This window comes from Chaetomium fimeti (genome assembly GCF_033439085.1).
Source record: "Chaetomium fimeti strain CBS 168.71 chromosome Unknown B0H64scaffold_7, whole genome shotgun sequence".
Taxonomy (NCBI): domain Eukaryota; kingdom Fungi; phylum Ascomycota; class Sordariomycetes; order Sordariales; family Chaetomiaceae; genus Chaetomium; species Chaetomium fimeti.
This window is the reverse complement of record NW_026944335.1, coordinates 2,090,716-2,107,124: the sequence shown is the minus strand read 5'-3', so window position 1 is coordinate 2,107,124 and position 16,409 is coordinate 2,090,716. Positions and strand designations below refer to the sequence as shown.

Below are 16,409 nucleotides of genomic sequence, written 5' to 3'. Positions count from 1 at the left end.
TACCTCTAATCTCAACAGAAACAAGTGACAGACCTGCATGCCCGATCCGGGGGAGAGCGGTTCCCTATCCTCGCCCGGAGTCTAGCCCCTATCTCTCCACGGGGCAACTTGTTGGGTCAATACACACCACTGCCCCGTTTCATGCATTACTCAGGGGGTAAGCTTTCGCCACTGTTTACTCTTGAAATCGCCCCCAACAATCGGAGTTTCTTGTCCGATGTCCCACCTCCCACCATCTCCTAAGACGAATAATACATCCGCCACCATTAGACTCAAACTAAAGCACGACCAGGTATATTCCAGCAACATTGCCATTGGCAAATGCTGGACCCGCCGTCCCAAACCACCTATCTTGCAGACTCGACAGCCCTACGGCGTCACCCTATGATGCTTTTCTGTCCACGCACGATCTTCGGGGGCGTTAGCCTATAGACATAGCAGACACTCAGACCATCACAACTGATCGGGCACTCCCGTGGCTGGCTCCATGATGGTGTCGGCCTGTCATGGATGTCTTGTCCGGTCCGCCTCTCCAGGCGCAACAAAGATCCAGAGCAGGCAGTAAGCAACATAATGGTATATAAAATCGGGGTCAGAAAATAGTCCATCACTCCCACCCACTTTTTAAAACTGCCCGCATTCCAAATTTTCTTCCCTCCCACAACCAATTTTTGCAACAACCACAACTTCATCAAAACTGGGCCAAAATGCGAAAATTTGGGACAGAATTGTCGGCCAATATCCAATCTACCCGGGGAAACCGAAAACACCTTACCCCGGTAGAAAAGGCCTCTATTTGTTCGGCCCGAAAGGCCGGGGCCACGCGCAAGGACCTTGCAGTCGATTTTCAATGCAACCTCTCGACCATCACCCGTTGTTGCAAAGTCGTTGAGGAGCGTGGAACAGTCGAAATAAAGCCTCGTAGTGGCCGTCCCCGGAAATTAAGCCCTTCCCAAGCCCGGTATCTGGTTTTGATGGTAAAAAGGAACCCCCGAATGGGCTGGGCAGCCCTGTTAAGTACGTATCCCCAGTCGGTGGTTAAGAATACCCTTCGCAAGGCTTTAGGGCTATATTACCGTCGGAAATTCAGGTCGATCAAACAAATTATGTTGGATAAGGAGAAAGCAGCTAATCGGCTTCGTCATGCCAAAAAAATGAGGCGAAGGCTCCAAGATTTGATAGAGGTAAGATACCCTCCTTAAACAAACCTCTAAAACTAACATTGAAAATTAGGGAGGGTATTCCGACAAGTCATCCGTTCAAACAGCCCCTGATACACCAAATAGCTGGGTTTTTCGTACCCCTATAGATAAGTATAACAAAGGTATCGTCAATATTCAGGCCCACATAAAGGCTGAAATTATAATGATGGTTTAGAGGATGGTTTGGAAAGGAGGGAGGTCCCTGTTGGTTATTATAACCAGAGACCCCGAGGCCAAACGCAAAGGCTATACTACAAACAGCTATATTTAGGCTCTGGAAGAAGGCCTAGCTCCAACCTACCGGCCAGGTACTTTTTTTCTTTAGGATAATGTAAAAATCCATACCGTAAAGAAGGTAACGGAATGGTTGGAAACCCATAAGGTTTGGGTCCAGGACCACCTACCTTATAGCCCCGACCTCAACCCCATTGAGCACGTTTGGAAAAAAATGAAGGAGATCCTACGCAAGGATTTTCCAGGGCTATATCTACTGAAAGATAATGAGCCAAATAGGGTAAAGGTGGCCGAGGCCCTGGTGGTTGCGTGGGAGAGGGTGCCGCAGGGCCTTATCGACCGGCTGGTTGATTCAATGCCCCGTCGGCTGGCTGCAGTGCGAAAGGCGAAAGGTTGGTATACCAGGTATTAAAGCCCTGCTTTTTAGCTTCAATTTGATTAGTTTATTATATTGTTTGGCCTTGTTTTTATAAAGTTGTGGTCATTTGAATGTAGTAAAGTTATTATGCGGGTGGGTGCCAAGATGGGTGTGGTGGACTATTTTTTGACCTTAACTTTAGTAAAACAGAATGGCGTTAGTTAAAACACGGAGCTCCTACTCCAACGAAAACCCTCAGTCCACACACGGTTTATTCCGTCCATGCATGCAAGCAAGTATCATCCAGGGCCCAGGCACCAAAACCATCAGCTGTCAACGAGGATCGATCGAGGCGAGATGATCCCGATCCCGATCCCGATCCCGTCCCTCCATCTCTTCCCTGTCCTCCGCGGCAACCGTGCCATGGAGTTGCCGGGAGAGGGGGGGCGGGGGGATAAAACAAGCAAGCTCTCCATCCATCCTATCGTATACACCACAGTGCTTCGTACACAACCCTGGAAGGGTCACAGCCCCCAAACCCCATCCCTCCAACGGTTGCCTCCCTCCCCACGGGGCGTTCTATCGCCACCTTCATGCCCGCCGCGCGTCCTCGCTCTCGGGGGGGAAGCTTGGCTTGTTAGCGTACGTACACGTAGCCAACCCCCTCTCCCCAACCCCAGGATAGCTCGTAGTTGTCCATCAAGGCCCAACAAAGATGCCATCCCGACGATATGTCTACACTAGTATAGCTCGCAAATGGGGTCGTGAGCCGCAAAGGTTCCACCACACACACAACGCACAACGGTTTCTCGGAATACTCCATCTGTCTGTGTGTGTGGGAAAGTTGTGGGCTAGGGTTTGATTGCATCGCCCAACACACATCACCGCAACGTCACAGGGTGATCTGCTTGCCATGTTTCCTCAAAGAGGCGGCGGTATGCACGACATTGACTCGGAGCAACGTGACGACTTGGTAAGGCAGTGGAGTGGGTGGAGCGTTTCAGCCTCCTCCTCTCTCTCCACCGCCCTTGATGAAAGTGTGGACCTGTTTGGCACGCTGGGAAACAAGAATGGCTCATCAGTGACGTTTATTGCACTATGATAGGGAGGTCTTTTCCTATCTATCGAATGCGGAATCCGGAATGCCGCCCAACGACCCAACCCGCGCCAGATTTTCCCGAACCCGTCTCCCGTGTCTGATGCTGCAGCGCAGTGCAGGTACCCATTAGCCTTCGTTGACCCATGACCCGCTCTACGCCTTGATGCACCTTAGAATGCATATATATTTTCCCGTCCCCCGTCTTCTTTTGCTGTGGACTTGATCTTTCAGCTGTTTGCACAACCGACAGGTGGTTGACCACAACCTTCGCATCATCAAAAAGGACGGACACGATTGTAAAATCTAGACGCCAGGCCAGCTAGGAAGTGCGTGTTGGTTTGCGGAAACGTTGGAAAGCCCGGCAATACGACTTTTTGTTCCGGTGGAAGACGATGGTGGCCTTTTGAGGTGATGCCGCGCTCCGTCTCCGTTCTGGTATTAAGGTAAGGGGCTTTTTGTGAAGGAGATTTAAAAGGCGTAATGTATCTCGAATTACGAAAAAGATGAAGTTGAGATGGGGAAGCCCGAGGCCAGATTCGTAAACCGTTCGTAGCTCGGCTTACATGATAATGGCGGGCACGTCGACGTTGGCCTTGATGGTCTTGTGCGGCAGGACGCTGCCGCCGTTGACGTAGATCTCGTCGCCGATAGTAACGTCGTCGCCCAGGACCGTCACGTTCTCGAGACGCGCCCACCTGCCCACCGAGCTGTTCCAGCCGACGATGGTGCTCTTGATCCAGGCGTGGTCCTTGACCTTGGATCCGGCCATCAGCACGCAGCGCTGCAGCCGAACGCCGTCGCCCACCACAACATCGGGGCCGATAGTCACGTTCGGCCCTATCCTGCAGTTCTTCCCAATCTTGGCAGAGGGGTCGATTAGAACATTGCCACCGTATACATACGGCTCGCTGGATGGCGCCAGCAGCTTGGAACCCTTCTTCGTAAGGGAAGAAAGATAGAGGCAGGTGCCAGTCAAGAAGTCCTTGGGCTGACCAACGTCCATCCAGAAACCCTCCAGGTCAAAGGAGTGCAGTTGACCGTCTGCGGCCATCGCCGGGAAGGTCTCCTGCTCGATCGAGGTGGGCCGCAACTCGATGCGATCCAACACGGTGGTGTTGAAGATGTAGATGCCGGCATTGATACGGTTGCCGACAAATTCGACGGGCTTCTCGACGAAGCGGTCGATGCGCGAGGGGTGGCTGGGCTTGTGGACAATGACACCGTACTTTGACGGTTCCTCCACCTTGGTCACGACGATGGTGCCCTCGTCACCGTGGGACTTGTGGAATGCCGCGAGCTCCTTGAAGGGGTATTCGCAAGTAATGTCCGAGTTGAGCACGAAGAACGGAGTGTCGTCCTTGCTCAGAACCGCCTCGGCGAGTTTCAGGGGGCCGGCCGTGCCAAGGGGTTCGCTCTCGATGGAGATGGTGATGTTGATGCCGAACTGTTCCTCGTACTATCGGCGGCAGCTAGTGTCAGCTCCGATATTCCCTCCTCATGATCTGCGCGCTTGCCAGGGTTAACTAACCTCGGCCAGGTACTTCTCCATAATCTCGGGGCGGTAGTTCACAGCCAAGACAATGTCGGTAACACCAGCGGCGGCGAGCGCCTCGATTTGGTGCAGGATCATGCGCTTGTTCCCGAACTCGACCAGGGGCTTCGGCAGTGTCAAAGTCTGTGAGGCTAGCGTTAGCCATGCCTCCTCGTTAAAGCTCAACACTGTCGAGAACGGTGATCGGTGCGGGGAGTCGTGGGCGTCGGTCCGGTCGATGAACGTACAAGAGGGCGGAGACGCGTGCCGAAGCCGCCGACAAGAATTAAAGCTACATGGCAAGCAAGGTCAGCCTTTATGTCTCCTCTCCGGAAGTATGTTGTATGTCGGCCTACCCTTCATGTTTGCTAGCGGGGAACGAATGAATTGGGCGAAGGTGGTATGGTATCAACGAGCGTAAGAAGGGAGAAATGGACGGGGATAAAGCGGGGTTTTAGTAGTGGCAACCTCGAGGATTATCAAGAATGGACACAAGAAGGGCAGCTGGTAACGACCTGCGATAAAACAGGGGGGGGGGCGCAATTTGAGTGGTGAGGTTGTGAAAAAGGTGGCCAAAAGCACAAAGGATGCCAAACACGAAAGGCAGGAGAGAGGGTTACCTTTTTCTGATGGTGTTGCAGCAGCGGGCGATGGGCTTGGGCTTCACAGCGCTGCTTGGGCAGGAGGGGAACCATTCCCTGGGCCACATGCCCAATGCACGGCCAATCAGCGGGCATCATCTCCCATGGCGAGATTAGATCGTAAAAGCAAGAGCCCATAACCAGTTCCTTCAGTGGATACCCCAACTTTACTGTGTTCCTCTCCTACCAAGTTCAGGGGTAGAATGTCAGGGGCTACTCAATGCCATTCATGGCTGTGCAAACGAGTCCATGCCTTCGTCCGAAGCCAGCTCTGCGAAACTTCAAAAGCTTGAAAGAGCTGACTGCAGACACGAGCGCAAGTCTTCATGGGTCATTCGGCTGGTTCCGGAAAAGTGTCCATCACTCCCAACAAAGTTCAGACGGGAAGATGCCTTCCGCTTTCGGAATTGAACCCCAACACGAGGTGAGCTGAATGAAGCATCACTTCTACCACGTTGACAGATCTTCAGAGACCCAACTCTTCAAAAAGGCTTATTTGTCAATCAGTGTCTTGCATTATAGCCAAGCAGAGATGCGAATCCGAACCCCCAGATGACGCGGCCCTGTCAGACAAAATGGACTCGGTTTTGAGACACCATCACGATCTCGTACGCCAGCAGGGGAAGGAATGCCAGGTCTCACTGGCGAAACATGAAACAGGAAAAGTTATTTTTCCGGCGTCGTCGGCGTGCCCGGCAGCCGTGTTTCTCGGGCCGGGTCGACCGTTTTCGAATTTGCCATTCCCGGCACCGCTCCAAGGTCGTACAAGATTGAATAACTATGGCATGGACGGACCGCATCGGGAGACGGTGAGCCCCCGTGGAGAGCCGGAGCCGGCCGGTCTCGGACCGCAGCCCGTGACATGCGGCCAACCCCGGGCACCGCCAATGAGCTGGGACGAATAACAGCTCACCAATCCAACCAAGGCTTCGAAACCGAACCCAACAGTCCGGAACGGCGAGGCGTTGGAGGGCTCAAGCGGCCGGACGGTTGCACCCACCACCACACCAACCCGAACCTGCTGCACGCCCCAACCGAGGACGAGGTGAATCCCGCGGGGCGGGGGGACGGGGTGACGAGGCATACATAGGTACTGTTGTACATGCACTCCAGTCTCCCGCTAATATGTATCCACGGGATTCCTCCATGGGAAAATGCCGCCTAGATTAGAGTGCGGTGGTGTAACTTCGTGGGGTACTTTGCACCCGCGACACGTGCGCTTCTCGGCCGAGCTTGCTTGCTGACCGCATACATCTGACTTGGTGACCCTTTTTGCTGGATGCCCCCTCTCGTGGCGGGCAGTTCGGGCAGAGCAGAAAAAGTAGCAGATGTCACGGCATAGCCTCACAATGAACAATCTTAGAGCGAGTCCAAAAATGCAGGTCATGGGATGGCGCCCCTCTTCCAATGTATTTTGAAAGCCACCGCTGCCTCTGTAGGACGTAATCGTCATCATAGTCGTCGTGTCGTCATTCGTCATTCATAAAATCTCCCCCTGTGTTGGGGACAACGAAACCAAGGTCCGCCTCCCGGCCCCCATTTTCTCGCTTCCCGCGCGGGCGCTCTCGAAGCGAGGCAACCCCAGCACGAGTAGAAAATCCTCCCAACTACACCCGCCCCTTCTGAAATGCGGCATAAAGCGCCAAGAAGAATGCAGAAAAAAGCGTGCTCCCGTCGCCAACACACCGGCGGATGCCGGGTGTGTCTCGCTGCCTCACGGTGTGGATGCCGTCCAACGTAAAGCTGGCCCAGCCGCCTCAGTCCATCATCCTTTGCCAACGGGCCAAACCCAGGGTTGCCCCTGGGACTTCCGACTCGGATTCTGGAGAGATGCCCGCCCCATATCTGGCTGGTTCTGTGTAACCCAGCAAGTTCCGTGGATGTGAAGTGGAAGAAAAAAAAGCCCGGGCGATCAAAGTCTTTCGCGAAATAGAAGTAGGAAAGAGAGAAAGAAAAATAACAAGAAAGCCCCAGGCCAACCATGCCTCCAAAGCCGGGTGGAGGCCATAGTTGGTTGTGGCCGGTCTGGTCGAAATACTCGTCAAAAGGTCGAACGTTGTCTAAATGGCGTCGTCGTAATAAGTCGTCAATCATGTCGTGAGAATGTAGAAAAGGAACGCTATCTCCGGCAAACAGGGGATAAAAAAAGGTCATGTCCTCATGCCGGCCTTGGGCTCCAAGTTTCCCGGTCCTGGGAAAGAGTTGGAGGCTATCAATGGGGTATAATCCACGGCTTGTCTCCCGCTGTCTCTCTCATCTCGTGGCGTCGCCGTGTCGCTGTGAAGCCTTCTCCGAATTTTATAGCAAAAGAAACGATCCGGTTCTGAATAATTGCTTGAGCTCCCGCTCTTCGCTGATTAGGCTTGGGGTCCAGATCCGGGGTGGGAGCGCGGCTGTCGAGACTCAGCGAATCCTAACCCGGCTCGGGTCCCGGCCAAACGGAAGAACTGCGGCTCCTTTTCAGCCTCACTCCAGCGAGGTGGTCGAGCTGCTGCTTGAGTGGTGGCTGGATCTGCTCCTGTGTCCGTGATTGGAGGTGCTCGTGTGACGACTGCTCTTCTTTGGCTTGCGAGCGGCCTCCTCCGCGGGTAGGCCCTGGACGATCCCGTTGCGGGCAAGCATGCCCCCGTTGACCGAGAAGTTCCGGCAAACCATAAAGGCACGCATGGCTGCATTCTCCTGGGCCAGGGTGCCGGATTCGTACTCAAGATCAGTTTGGTACTCCCGCCCATTCACCAGGACCAGGCACGTGTACCCATTGGCGTCCCGATAGCATTCATACGTGGGGTCATGCCACCCACGGCGCCGGCAAAGGCCTGTAAGTCACCCTGGTTAGCCCTTGTGTCCGTCCATTGCCCGTTAGACGTACCCTTTGGGGGGCGAGGAAAACGAGGAGGGGGTGCGGGATTGGGATGACGTGAAGCAATCTGCATGACAACCCAACATGATCGTCCTCAGCCCTACGGGACACATTGGATGGACAGGGGCCAGCAAATCGAGAGTTGATGGGGCTGAGATGCGGTGGCCATGGGTGCGAGGTCAGGGGCAGTGTAGAGTTGTGTGGGGGGTTGGCCACGTGGGGATGCCCTCCTCCTCAAAAAACACCCCACCATCACGGGGATGACGTGTGACCCAGGTCGACCACCGGGCCATGGACAGGCGAGCAAATCCTCCAAAGAGCCGATTGATAACTTACTTTCGAGATACTGCATGTAAAAACCGCCCATTGTGTCAATTGGTTTTTCGGTGAGCCCGGTGTGTGTTGCGTGGTTGATATCCGTGGCACCGGTGGCGCGAGGCGAAAAAAAAACAAGACCTGGATGGAGATGCAAAGAGACAACGGGCCGGGTGCCGAGACTCGGTGTGATGTGACGCAGTCGAGCCTAACCTAGGAGTGATGCGGCAGAGGAACCCACGGGGGTAAGTAGGGCAACGTCGGAGGTGAAAGCTTGTCTCACGGGTGGGAGGGTGGTGTGAGCTTGGGAGATTGAAGATGTTAAGGCTGATATGCTACGTATCCAAGGCGACAACGCAGGAAGGGACGGAAGCCATGGGTCATCACCGGCGAGACAAGTGCGCTTTATTGCGGTGACGGGAAGGGGAATGCGGGGCAGGGGATGGCAAAAATGCCCAGATCATACAGATGCAACAAGAAAACGACGGAGAGCTCGAACGGAGAGGAGGGAAGGGGGTCGTCAGACGCATGTCCACTGGGAGATGCGGCTCAAAGTGTGACCCATCTTGATGTGCTGGCGCGTGTCGTTGCCAGTTGATATAACCGCAGAGGCCGGGTCAACTCCACACCAACAACATGGGGGGATGCACACGCCGAACAGAGAGGTCTCGTTTGACAAGTCCGACCAGTTTGGGTCGGCGGAAAACAAGGACCCTAGCCCGATACTGCACCGCTTCGCACATGTTGGTGTTTCCCACTCGACCCTCCAACCTCCACATGCGGCCCCCCTCGCAGTTGTTTTTGACCGATATTCAGGCCGGCCAGTGGTGTTCTATCGGTGAAAGATTTATACGAACGATGGCAATTGGTATCTCACAGAAGGCCGGTGGCAAGCCGAACACGAGTCTACCAAGCGGGTTATTCGAGGGAACGAAAGTCGGAGGAGATCAGAACCTGTCTTCCTGGTTTGTTGTTGCTCCTCTCGCCAGACCTTGGTCCGCTCACCCCACTCTTGCTGAGGTCGGTGGACGAAAAAGAAGGGATGGCCTTGTTCGCAATGTTGAGGCCCGGGGACAGGGAGTGGGCCGGGAGGGCGGGACTTCGATGGATGCTCAGGTTTCGTTCGACGGCGACTAATAATACTACACCTGCAGCGAATCGCCCATGAAATGTATGAATGTACCGCGCGGTACAGCAACTGTGCCGTCCACGGGCAGGAGGCCCATGATGTACAAATCCCGTACATCCTCGATACATGAGAACCATGCCGCTCTCCTTGCCAAGCAGTGTATACTCTGCGGCAGACCGCAAAAGGGAGTGCGCGGCAGGACAGCGCCCCACGAGTACATGACTGGATAGGCTCGTGGGGAACGGGAGCAGGATACGGTGCTGATGAGAGCTAGCAACGACGCAAGTGCCCGGGGCCAAAATGCAGAGGTTGATTCTCCGGGCCATGCAGACGCGGCCCATGAGCGATTCGCCAGTTTCACGTCTCCGTCACCGTCGGCAAGCGACAGAGGGCCGGGGCCTAAAAAAGCGGTTCTGGAAACTTTCCCAACATGCGACAGGCACTCGCCGGGTGAGCCGACGAATCAGGAGCGGGCAATTGGGGTTTCTGGGACGACAGCTAACAAGACTCGAAAAAAAGTCGAGACGGCGGCCAGCGCTTGTCGGGACCGTTTCGGCCCACGAGGAAGGCATTGGACGGACCCGCGATCGTGATCGTCTGGATGGCGAATTCTGCCCCTCCCTACCGGACCAAACAGCTAGCCGGGGTGAGCTGGGAATCGGAGAATGACTGGCTTGAGGCCACACCACGAAGTCGGTGAAGGACGATGAGGTGCATGAACAGTGGCTGGGGCCGGCAAACCCTTGCATGTCCTGCATCTGGCCCCAACGACGAGCGGCTGCTCTGAATGGCGGGCGCGGCCACAAGGCAACTAGGCACAGGCCAACCTTAACGCTCATGCAATGATGAGCTGGCAGTGCTTCTTGATATTAAAACAAGACTCCAGGTATGGATCGGGGCGTGAGGGGCAAAAACATGGCGAATAGCCTCCATCGAATGGTTGCACCGACAGCGCGACCTGCGACCGGCCTCGGACCCACGATGCTCATCCGCCGAAGCGAGGGCGGGGAGAGGAGAAGACAGAAGAGGGGAGGTTGGAGCTCCGAAGGAAGCTCAGTTTTTTAATTGCCAGGGCAATCGATGGATGGGGCATGCGATGGACGTTGGAGGATGAAAGGTGAGCGGAAGCAGGGGATTGCCGGGTTCAGCGACGCGGTGGACAAAAAAGATTCGCGAAGAATCTGGAAGGTGACCGGGACAGGAAATTGCCTCGTCGTGGGGTAAAGAGGTAACGAGGTACGTACCTTACAGACGCACGATACGGTACCTTCCTGGAACATCACAACACATACCCCACCAAAAACACCGGAAGGGAAGGCACAAACTTCGTTAATGACCGAGGGCTTGGAGGGGGCATCGTACTGTGGATTTTCCGTTTGAGAGACCCGCGCCGTTTACGGAATTACCACGAAAGAAGACTTGGACATCCCTCTGTACAAACGCCATCCACGCGATTTCCTAGTGTTTGACCACTGAGTGGGTGGTGAGTGGTTGGGGCAAGCAAGGGCGGAAGAGCGCCAGGCAGAACTCGAGCCGTCAATGGTCCAATCCCGTGCGTTTCCGGGCTTCCAAACTTCCAAACAAAACGTCAACGACGATCAGGGACGTCAGATGGTTGGACATGAGCCTTCTCCCGCAAACGGCTGACAAGAACGATCCACTGGTATGGGGCCACGCGGAGATCACACACAGGACGATTCTATCACGCCGTTTCATTCGTGGCGGTTCATCGAGACGACACTAATCCGTTTGAACTCGAGCGAACAAATTCCTGGCGTCCAGGCGACGGAACCGCGGAACCAGAATGCCAGTTTCATTGCCAACGACATCCCGCCCCTGTGGCTCCGAGAGCAGCCCGGGTACTTTAGTTTTGGATCCGGTAACTGGCATACATCCACAGTACATGCTCGGTCAAGCCCGCGAAGAAAGCTTCGCTGTGGATGGTCGATGGCCAACAGCAAATATACTTCAGACGAACTTTGTGGGGACAATATGTCCGAGAATTCGACAGGGATTCTCGAGGCTGTGAATGAGGGGCAAAAGTGAACCCCTCAGGTCGGAGTGCTTCCCGCCCCCACAACGTCATCCCTTGGAACAACCGACCGAATCGCAGCGGGGATCGACGACACTCCGAATACCAAGTCAATACATAGTATGTTCCTACTGGGGCACAGTTGGGAAAATAAGGACATCACCGAAGCGGCATAGAAACGAGTAACTCAAAGAACAACACCATCTATCACCGTAACCTCAAGCCTGGGTCATGGTCCCTCCTCTCTAGCCATGCAACCTCCGCTGCCCGTTTTGGAAACCACTTCAGATGCCTCGTTCACATACTACAACATAAACTCGGATAGATTACACCACAGCTGTGGTACCTCTCGAACTCATGCAGCAGGCCGCCTTGCATGCAACCCTCCGCTGGAGATCTTGGAGCCACTGGCGGTCGTCCTCCGGATGCTAGCTGGGACCCTCCCCGAGGCCCATTACCGCGGCCATGTGTTGCAAAAACACGGAAACAGATGAGTCCGAAAAATGAGACCGAGGAGGAGAGAACCAAGAGAAAGAGACAGAGAGAGAGAGAAACCGGCTGGCTACCACTACTCAGGATGAGAAGAGCATTGGTCATCTGGATATTCGGCATGCAGCCGCAGCTCCATCCTGTTTTCTTGCTCAACCACCCTCGACTATGGTCGGCTTCCGCGGCAGGCGTCGTTGAGGGCCCACGAAGAGGAACGCGCCGTAAACGCGAAAAATACAAATGAAATATTAACAAAAAGATTCCGTTTACCGCGGTGGACGCGTCGCAACCTCCACCGCCAGTCGACCCTCGTATGGGCCGTCTTTCAGGCTCGCCGCCCCCCCCCCATCCGCTCAGGCATGGATGGCCCGGGCCGGGTGGAAAAGAAGGGTCGGGTGTCGTGCTTTGCTCGGGGATTTCCTCGGCGCATGCAAAGGCCCAGGCATTCGGTTCGCCCAGATTCCTCATGGGATGGGAGGCGAGACACCCGGGCTGCATGAGTAGTCGGCGCGGGCGGTCGCCCAACTGGCCCCCCGTGTCTGCAGACATCATGCCAGCGAGGCCTGGAGACCCAATGCTTGGGAGCAGCAAGCGTCAGGAGGCATGGGAGGATACCGGCGGTGGAGTACGTTGGTCGGCATGCCGACTCAGATCCCAGATAGCTAGCTGCACCTTGGTCTTGGGAAATGGCCACCCGGCCGGCCGCCGCCGCCGCCGCGGGGGTTTTGTCAGGGACTGGAGCACGTCGGTGCCACTTCACTTGACGGCTTCTGCTCGGTGATCATGATATTGAGGAGGCAAAATCTCAGATTGGAGACCCCCGTTTCTCTCCACCAGGATGGACGCGGATCACTGCCTGGCCGCGGCACTTCTAGACGCGATAGATACGGAGTGCAGTATACGTGCACTTTCCTTTCCGAAGAACTAGGTCATTCTGATGGTCGATGGGGGTTCAGTACACCGCCGCTCCGAAATATCCCGAGCCTACCGCGCACCAAATTGCGCAGAGTGATGTTTCCTTCTCAGCTTTGATACCCCATGACAGAAGCAGCGTAAGAGATCCCAAGCCCGGCCAGTCACGTCAACGGTAAGCAGCAGGACAAAGGCAACCGGCAGTTTAATTCGGGTCTGCACATTATTTTCCTTTTGGAAGGGCCGGCATCTCGTCGTCTCCCGACAGCCACCCAAAAAGACCATGTGGCGGGAGAACACCACAACAAAACGCACGCCCCTGATCACGTTTTTCTTTTACGATCCAACAGCCCCATATTGCTTTGTATTTGTCAGAACCCCGGCCTCTCCGCGAAATACGCCTGAATGGCCCTCACGGTCGGCTGCGGGATGGCGTAGACGGGGTGGATCGGGCGCACGCGGTCCTTGTTGTCGAAGACCTGCAGGCCGTCGAGGTAGGGCAGGACGGCCCACACCGCTTCCAGGTCCGCTTGCTTGTTTGGTCCCGCCGATGCTGCTGCATCGTTGGGCTCGGCGGCGGCGGCGGCGGCGGCGTCGGGCTGCGCGTCAGGCTCGAGCTCGTCCAGCTCCCACTGGTGCTGGGCCGAGCTGAGGCCGGACAGGACGTAGCAGGAGTGGTAGGCGTCTGACATCCTGGTTGGGAGGGGGGAGGTTAGTCCGGGTGGCGTGACATGACACATGATTCGGCACGGGGATCGGCACGATGAGGAATGGAGAGACGGGATCATGGGTAAGGGGCAGGCGCGGGAAAAAGGGGGGGGATGGTGAGGTTGGCGACGTGGACTCACTTTCCGGGTTTGTCGCGCAGGCCGCCCCGTTTGGTCTGGTCTTGGCAGCAGCAGAGGATGTACCGTATCAGGCCTTCTCGGCTGAATAGGCTCTCGTCTGCTGGCGGCAGACTAGTCTTGGTGATGGTGGGAGTGGTTGCGGTGGCGGTGGCGGTCGGGTCGTCTGCGGCCACGGCTCCACCGCTGCTGCTGCGGCTGGGGTTGCTGTTGAGGCATGCTTCGATGAGTGGAAAGCATCCGCCGACCCAGTGACTGTAGCAGCCGTCGACCAGCTTGTTGGTGCGCCCGGAGAAGCCCCCCTCGGGTGCATACTGCCGTGATGACAGCCAGGCGATCAACCGTGGAACGTCGAGATAGCTATTGCAGATTGATCGTCGTCAGTTATGCCGTGCTCTCTTCGCCACACGTGGGTGGATGGATTCATGGATGGACGTGGAATGCAGAAGCAGCTCTGCTCCCGCCATCACCCGATGCTGCGCACATACCTAGGGATGCTGCGGCCTGGGTGGTCGAGGAGTGCGAGGCAAGCTAGCGCGCAGAAAGCGTATGCCCCGTGGGCTTCGGCATTTGGCTGGCCTGATATGCCGCCTTCAAATGTTTGGCCTGGGTGGTGTGTTAGCAGTAGTCTGGCGATGGGATCGGCGTGCATCTCCGCTGCTTACATCGTCGTACATACTGAGCGACACCGGTGAGGAGGTTGGCACTGCTGTCTCCTGTATATGCCGGCGACTCGGGTGCGAGATCCAGCGGGAGACGCAGCAGTGAGATGATGACCGCTGCGCAGTATGCCCCCCTTTCTCGGCGGTCAGCTCCGACCTTGTCTCGTTTCTCAACAGACGCACCTGATGTCCTGCTCGCCCCCGACAAAAACCTGAAATCCGCCATCCGGCTGCTTCAAACTCCCGAGCCACCTCCACATCGCCTTCCGATCGACGACTTCATATGCTTCCTCGCCTCCGACCAAGGCAAGTGACAGAACGACGGCATAGGTGGTCGCTATGTGAGAGAGCTGCCTGCCGCCGCCACCGAATCCTCCCGTGTCGTTCTGCATCGAGCGCGCAGTCTGAATGATGGAATCCCGGTAAGACGTCACGTCCTCCCCGAGCATGGTGAGCGCCGACAGACACCAGTACAGGAACCACGGCCTGCTGGCGTCGGCGGCCACGAAGCGGGCGGGAAGCTTCCCCAAGCACTGATGCAAGAACCGAACATGCCTCGCCCGGTCGATACCGGGCACCCCGTGCTCGTTGCACTCGTTTTCCCCATCCTCCCCGGTCAGGAACGGAAGACACGCCTCGACGGTCTCATCCTGGACCGTAGAGGTGCCCGTGACGAGGGGGGTCCCGGACGGGCGGGGGCTGTGTGAAAAGATCGGGAATCATGAAGCTCGGGTGGATCCTATCGAATACTATTTCCTCGTCTACTTGTTCGATATCCCGACTGCGGGTTGCCCGAGACGATGATGATGCCGAAGATGGTGGGCGCCGTTGTTGGGCTGCCATCTTTTTCCATGGGAAGGCAACGCCTTTTTGACGCATTTGACCCTTTGTTCCCAACCGGGTTGTCGAGTAGCTAATTCTCTCGAATGGGAGACGCCAAATAAAAAGACAATAGTTGTGATGGCCTTACTCGTTCACATTGTTCTGATGCCACAAATGGAAACTGGGCATGGTTGCGGCAATGGGGGCGTTGTGATTGGGGCATGAGCGCCAAGAGTTGAGCGGGTGAGGGGAGTTGGAGTTTGCTGGAGGAAAGACCCTAAAAGCGGGCCAGCTTCCTTCCGTAAACTAAATTTCATGTTGTGTACTGTAGTTACCAACTTGGAAGAGTCATCGCATGATCGCTTCATTCATCGCCTTCGTTTGGTTTGATGATTAGGGTTAAGCGTGCATAGGTACCTATCTACTGTGTAGAATCGGAACCCCTCCTTTCAGCTCGGTCGTCTCAACATGACCCCGCTCAGTCCCGGAACTTCCATCACGTCTGTGCTCCTCTTCGAGTCCCGGGTTGGCGCCGGGGCACAGCGCACGGAACCAATAAATCATCCGTGAAGGTTCCGGCACCGGGCCGGGGTTCTGTATTCGGCATGCCGACGTCCATGCGCCGGTTGCGCCAGCCACAGTGTCCAGCCACCGTGGCCAATTTTCGTCCAACGCCGAGTCGAGCGAATCGAGCGAGTTCGAGTCAAGTCGACGGGAGTCTTCGAGGTCGGACCCGCCCGCTCGGTCTTCGGTCCGGCCTGCGCAAAAAAGGGACTCGGACTCGGGACGCCAGCGCGAACCTTGCCGGACAGGCCCCAGCTCCCATTGTTTTGAATGAGCCAGTTATAAAATCCCCTTCACATGGCTTGGGACATATCCGTGCTTTGTTGAAGGCGATCCTCTCCCGTCTACCGACGGTCCCGGCAGATCAGACAGATCTACGAATCTAAATCGTATTATCCGTCCTCGGCGGCTAGCTAGCGGGGTTCTAAGACAGACAGACTATGGCGCTATCCAAGTACCTTTGCACGGATTTGGGTATATGGTCCACCAAAACTAATCATCTCTGAAGAGCCCGAGAGTTGAGCCCGTTGGAGTGTTTCGAGAGGCGAGACTCAACCTCCTGTTTATGCGGCCGGACCAGCTGGCGGCACGGGGCCGGCCTGGGCTGCAGCAAACCACTGCGCCCGGGTGGCCAAAGACCGGGGCTGGTTGAGGGAGGAGGCTCCGAGACGGCAACCGCGGGTGCCGGATTCGTTCGGGAGCTTCCCCGGCCGA

The 16,409-nt window shown here is 56.0% G+C and overlaps 5 protein-coding genes across 5 annotated transcripts; all 5 read right to left on the bottom strand.

Annotated features, from left to right (window-relative positions):
• Positions 1–3,263: 3,263 nt before the first annotated feature.
• On the bottom strand, positions 3,264–4,713 carry B0H64DRAFT_236025 (nucleotide-diphospho-sugar transferase). The gene is made up of 2 exons (XM_062799791.1): positions 4,422–4,713; positions 3,264–4,349 (listed from the first exon to the last, which is right to left on the bottom strand). Exons 1-2 carry the CDS (start codon positions 4,521–4,523, stop codon positions 3,453–3,455), a joined length of 999 nt encoding a protein of 332 aa, XP_062656229.1. The 5' UTR covers positions 4,524–4,713; the 3' UTR covers positions 3,264–3,452.
• A 1,705-nt stretch (positions 4,714–6,418) lies between these two features.
• B0H64DRAFT_235851 (uncharacterized protein) lies at positions 6,419–7,375 on the bottom strand. The gene has a single exon (XM_062799788.1). The coding sequence runs from the start codon at positions 7,217–7,219 to the stop codon at positions 6,542–6,544; it is 678 nt and encodes a 225-aa protein (XP_062656228.1). The 5' UTR covers positions 7,220–7,375; the 3' UTR covers positions 6,419–6,541.
• On the bottom strand, positions 7,376–8,550 carry B0H64DRAFT_235850 (uncharacterized protein). Its single transcript, XM_062799787.1, has 2 exons — positions 8,262–8,550; positions 7,376–7,881 (listed from the first exon to the last, which is right to left on the bottom strand). Exons 1-2 carry the CDS (start codon positions 8,290–8,292, stop codon positions 7,532–7,534), a joined length of 381 nt encoding a protein of 126 aa, XP_062656227.1. The 5' UTR covers positions 8,293–8,550; the 3' UTR covers positions 7,376–7,531.
• A 3,006-nt stretch (positions 8,551–11,556) lies between these two features.
• B0H64DRAFT_235860 (uncharacterized protein) lies at positions 11,557–12,807 on the bottom strand. The gene has a single exon (XM_062799789.1). The coding sequence runs from the start codon at positions 12,440–12,442 to the stop codon at positions 11,699–11,701; it is 744 nt and encodes a 247-aa protein (XP_062656226.1). The 5' UTR covers positions 12,443–12,807; the 3' UTR covers positions 11,557–11,698.
• Positions 12,808–13,173: 366 nt separating this feature from the next.
• B0H64DRAFT_419902 (terpenoid cyclases/protein prenyltransferase alpha-alpha toroid) lies at positions 13,174–15,320 on the bottom strand (the record flags this gene model as incomplete). The annotated part of the gene is made up of 7 exons (XM_062805417.1): positions 13,174–13,495; positions 13,651–14,007; positions 14,136–14,253; positions 14,313–14,443; positions 14,493–14,959; positions 15,000–15,145; positions 15,314–15,320. 7 exons carry the CDS (start codon positions 15,318–15,320, stop codon positions 13,174–13,176), a joined length of 1,548 nt encoding a protein of 515 aa, XP_062656225.1.
• Between the last annotated feature and the right edge of the window lie 1,089 nt (positions 15,321–16,409).

Bases quoted from the DNA above. Each gene is read 5' to 3' on its own strand.
- B0H64DRAFT_235851 (XM_062799788.1), bottom strand. From the start codon at position 7,219: ATGACCTTTTTTTATCCCCTGTTTGCCGGAGATAGCGTTCCTTTTCTA.
- B0H64DRAFT_235860 (XM_062799789.1), bottom strand. From the start codon at position 12,442: ATGATGTCTGCAGACACGGGGGGCCAGTTGGGCGACCGCCCGCGCCGA.
- B0H64DRAFT_236025 (XM_062799791.1), bottom strand. From the start codon at position 4,523: ATGATCCTGCACCAAATCGAGGCGCTCGCCGCCGCTGGTGTTACCGAC. The intron at 4,350-4,421 runs GTTAGTTAACCC...TGCCGCCGATAG, and splicing joins TGGAGAAGTACCTGGCCGAG to TACGAGGAACAGTTCGGCAT.
- B0H64DRAFT_235850 (XM_062799787.1), bottom strand. From the start codon at position 8,292: ATGGGCGGTTTTTACATGCAGTATCTCGAAA. The intron at 7,882-8,261 runs GTAAGTTATCAA...GGTGACTTACAG, and splicing joins TTACATGCAGTATCTCGAAA to GCCTTTGCCGGCGCCGTGGG.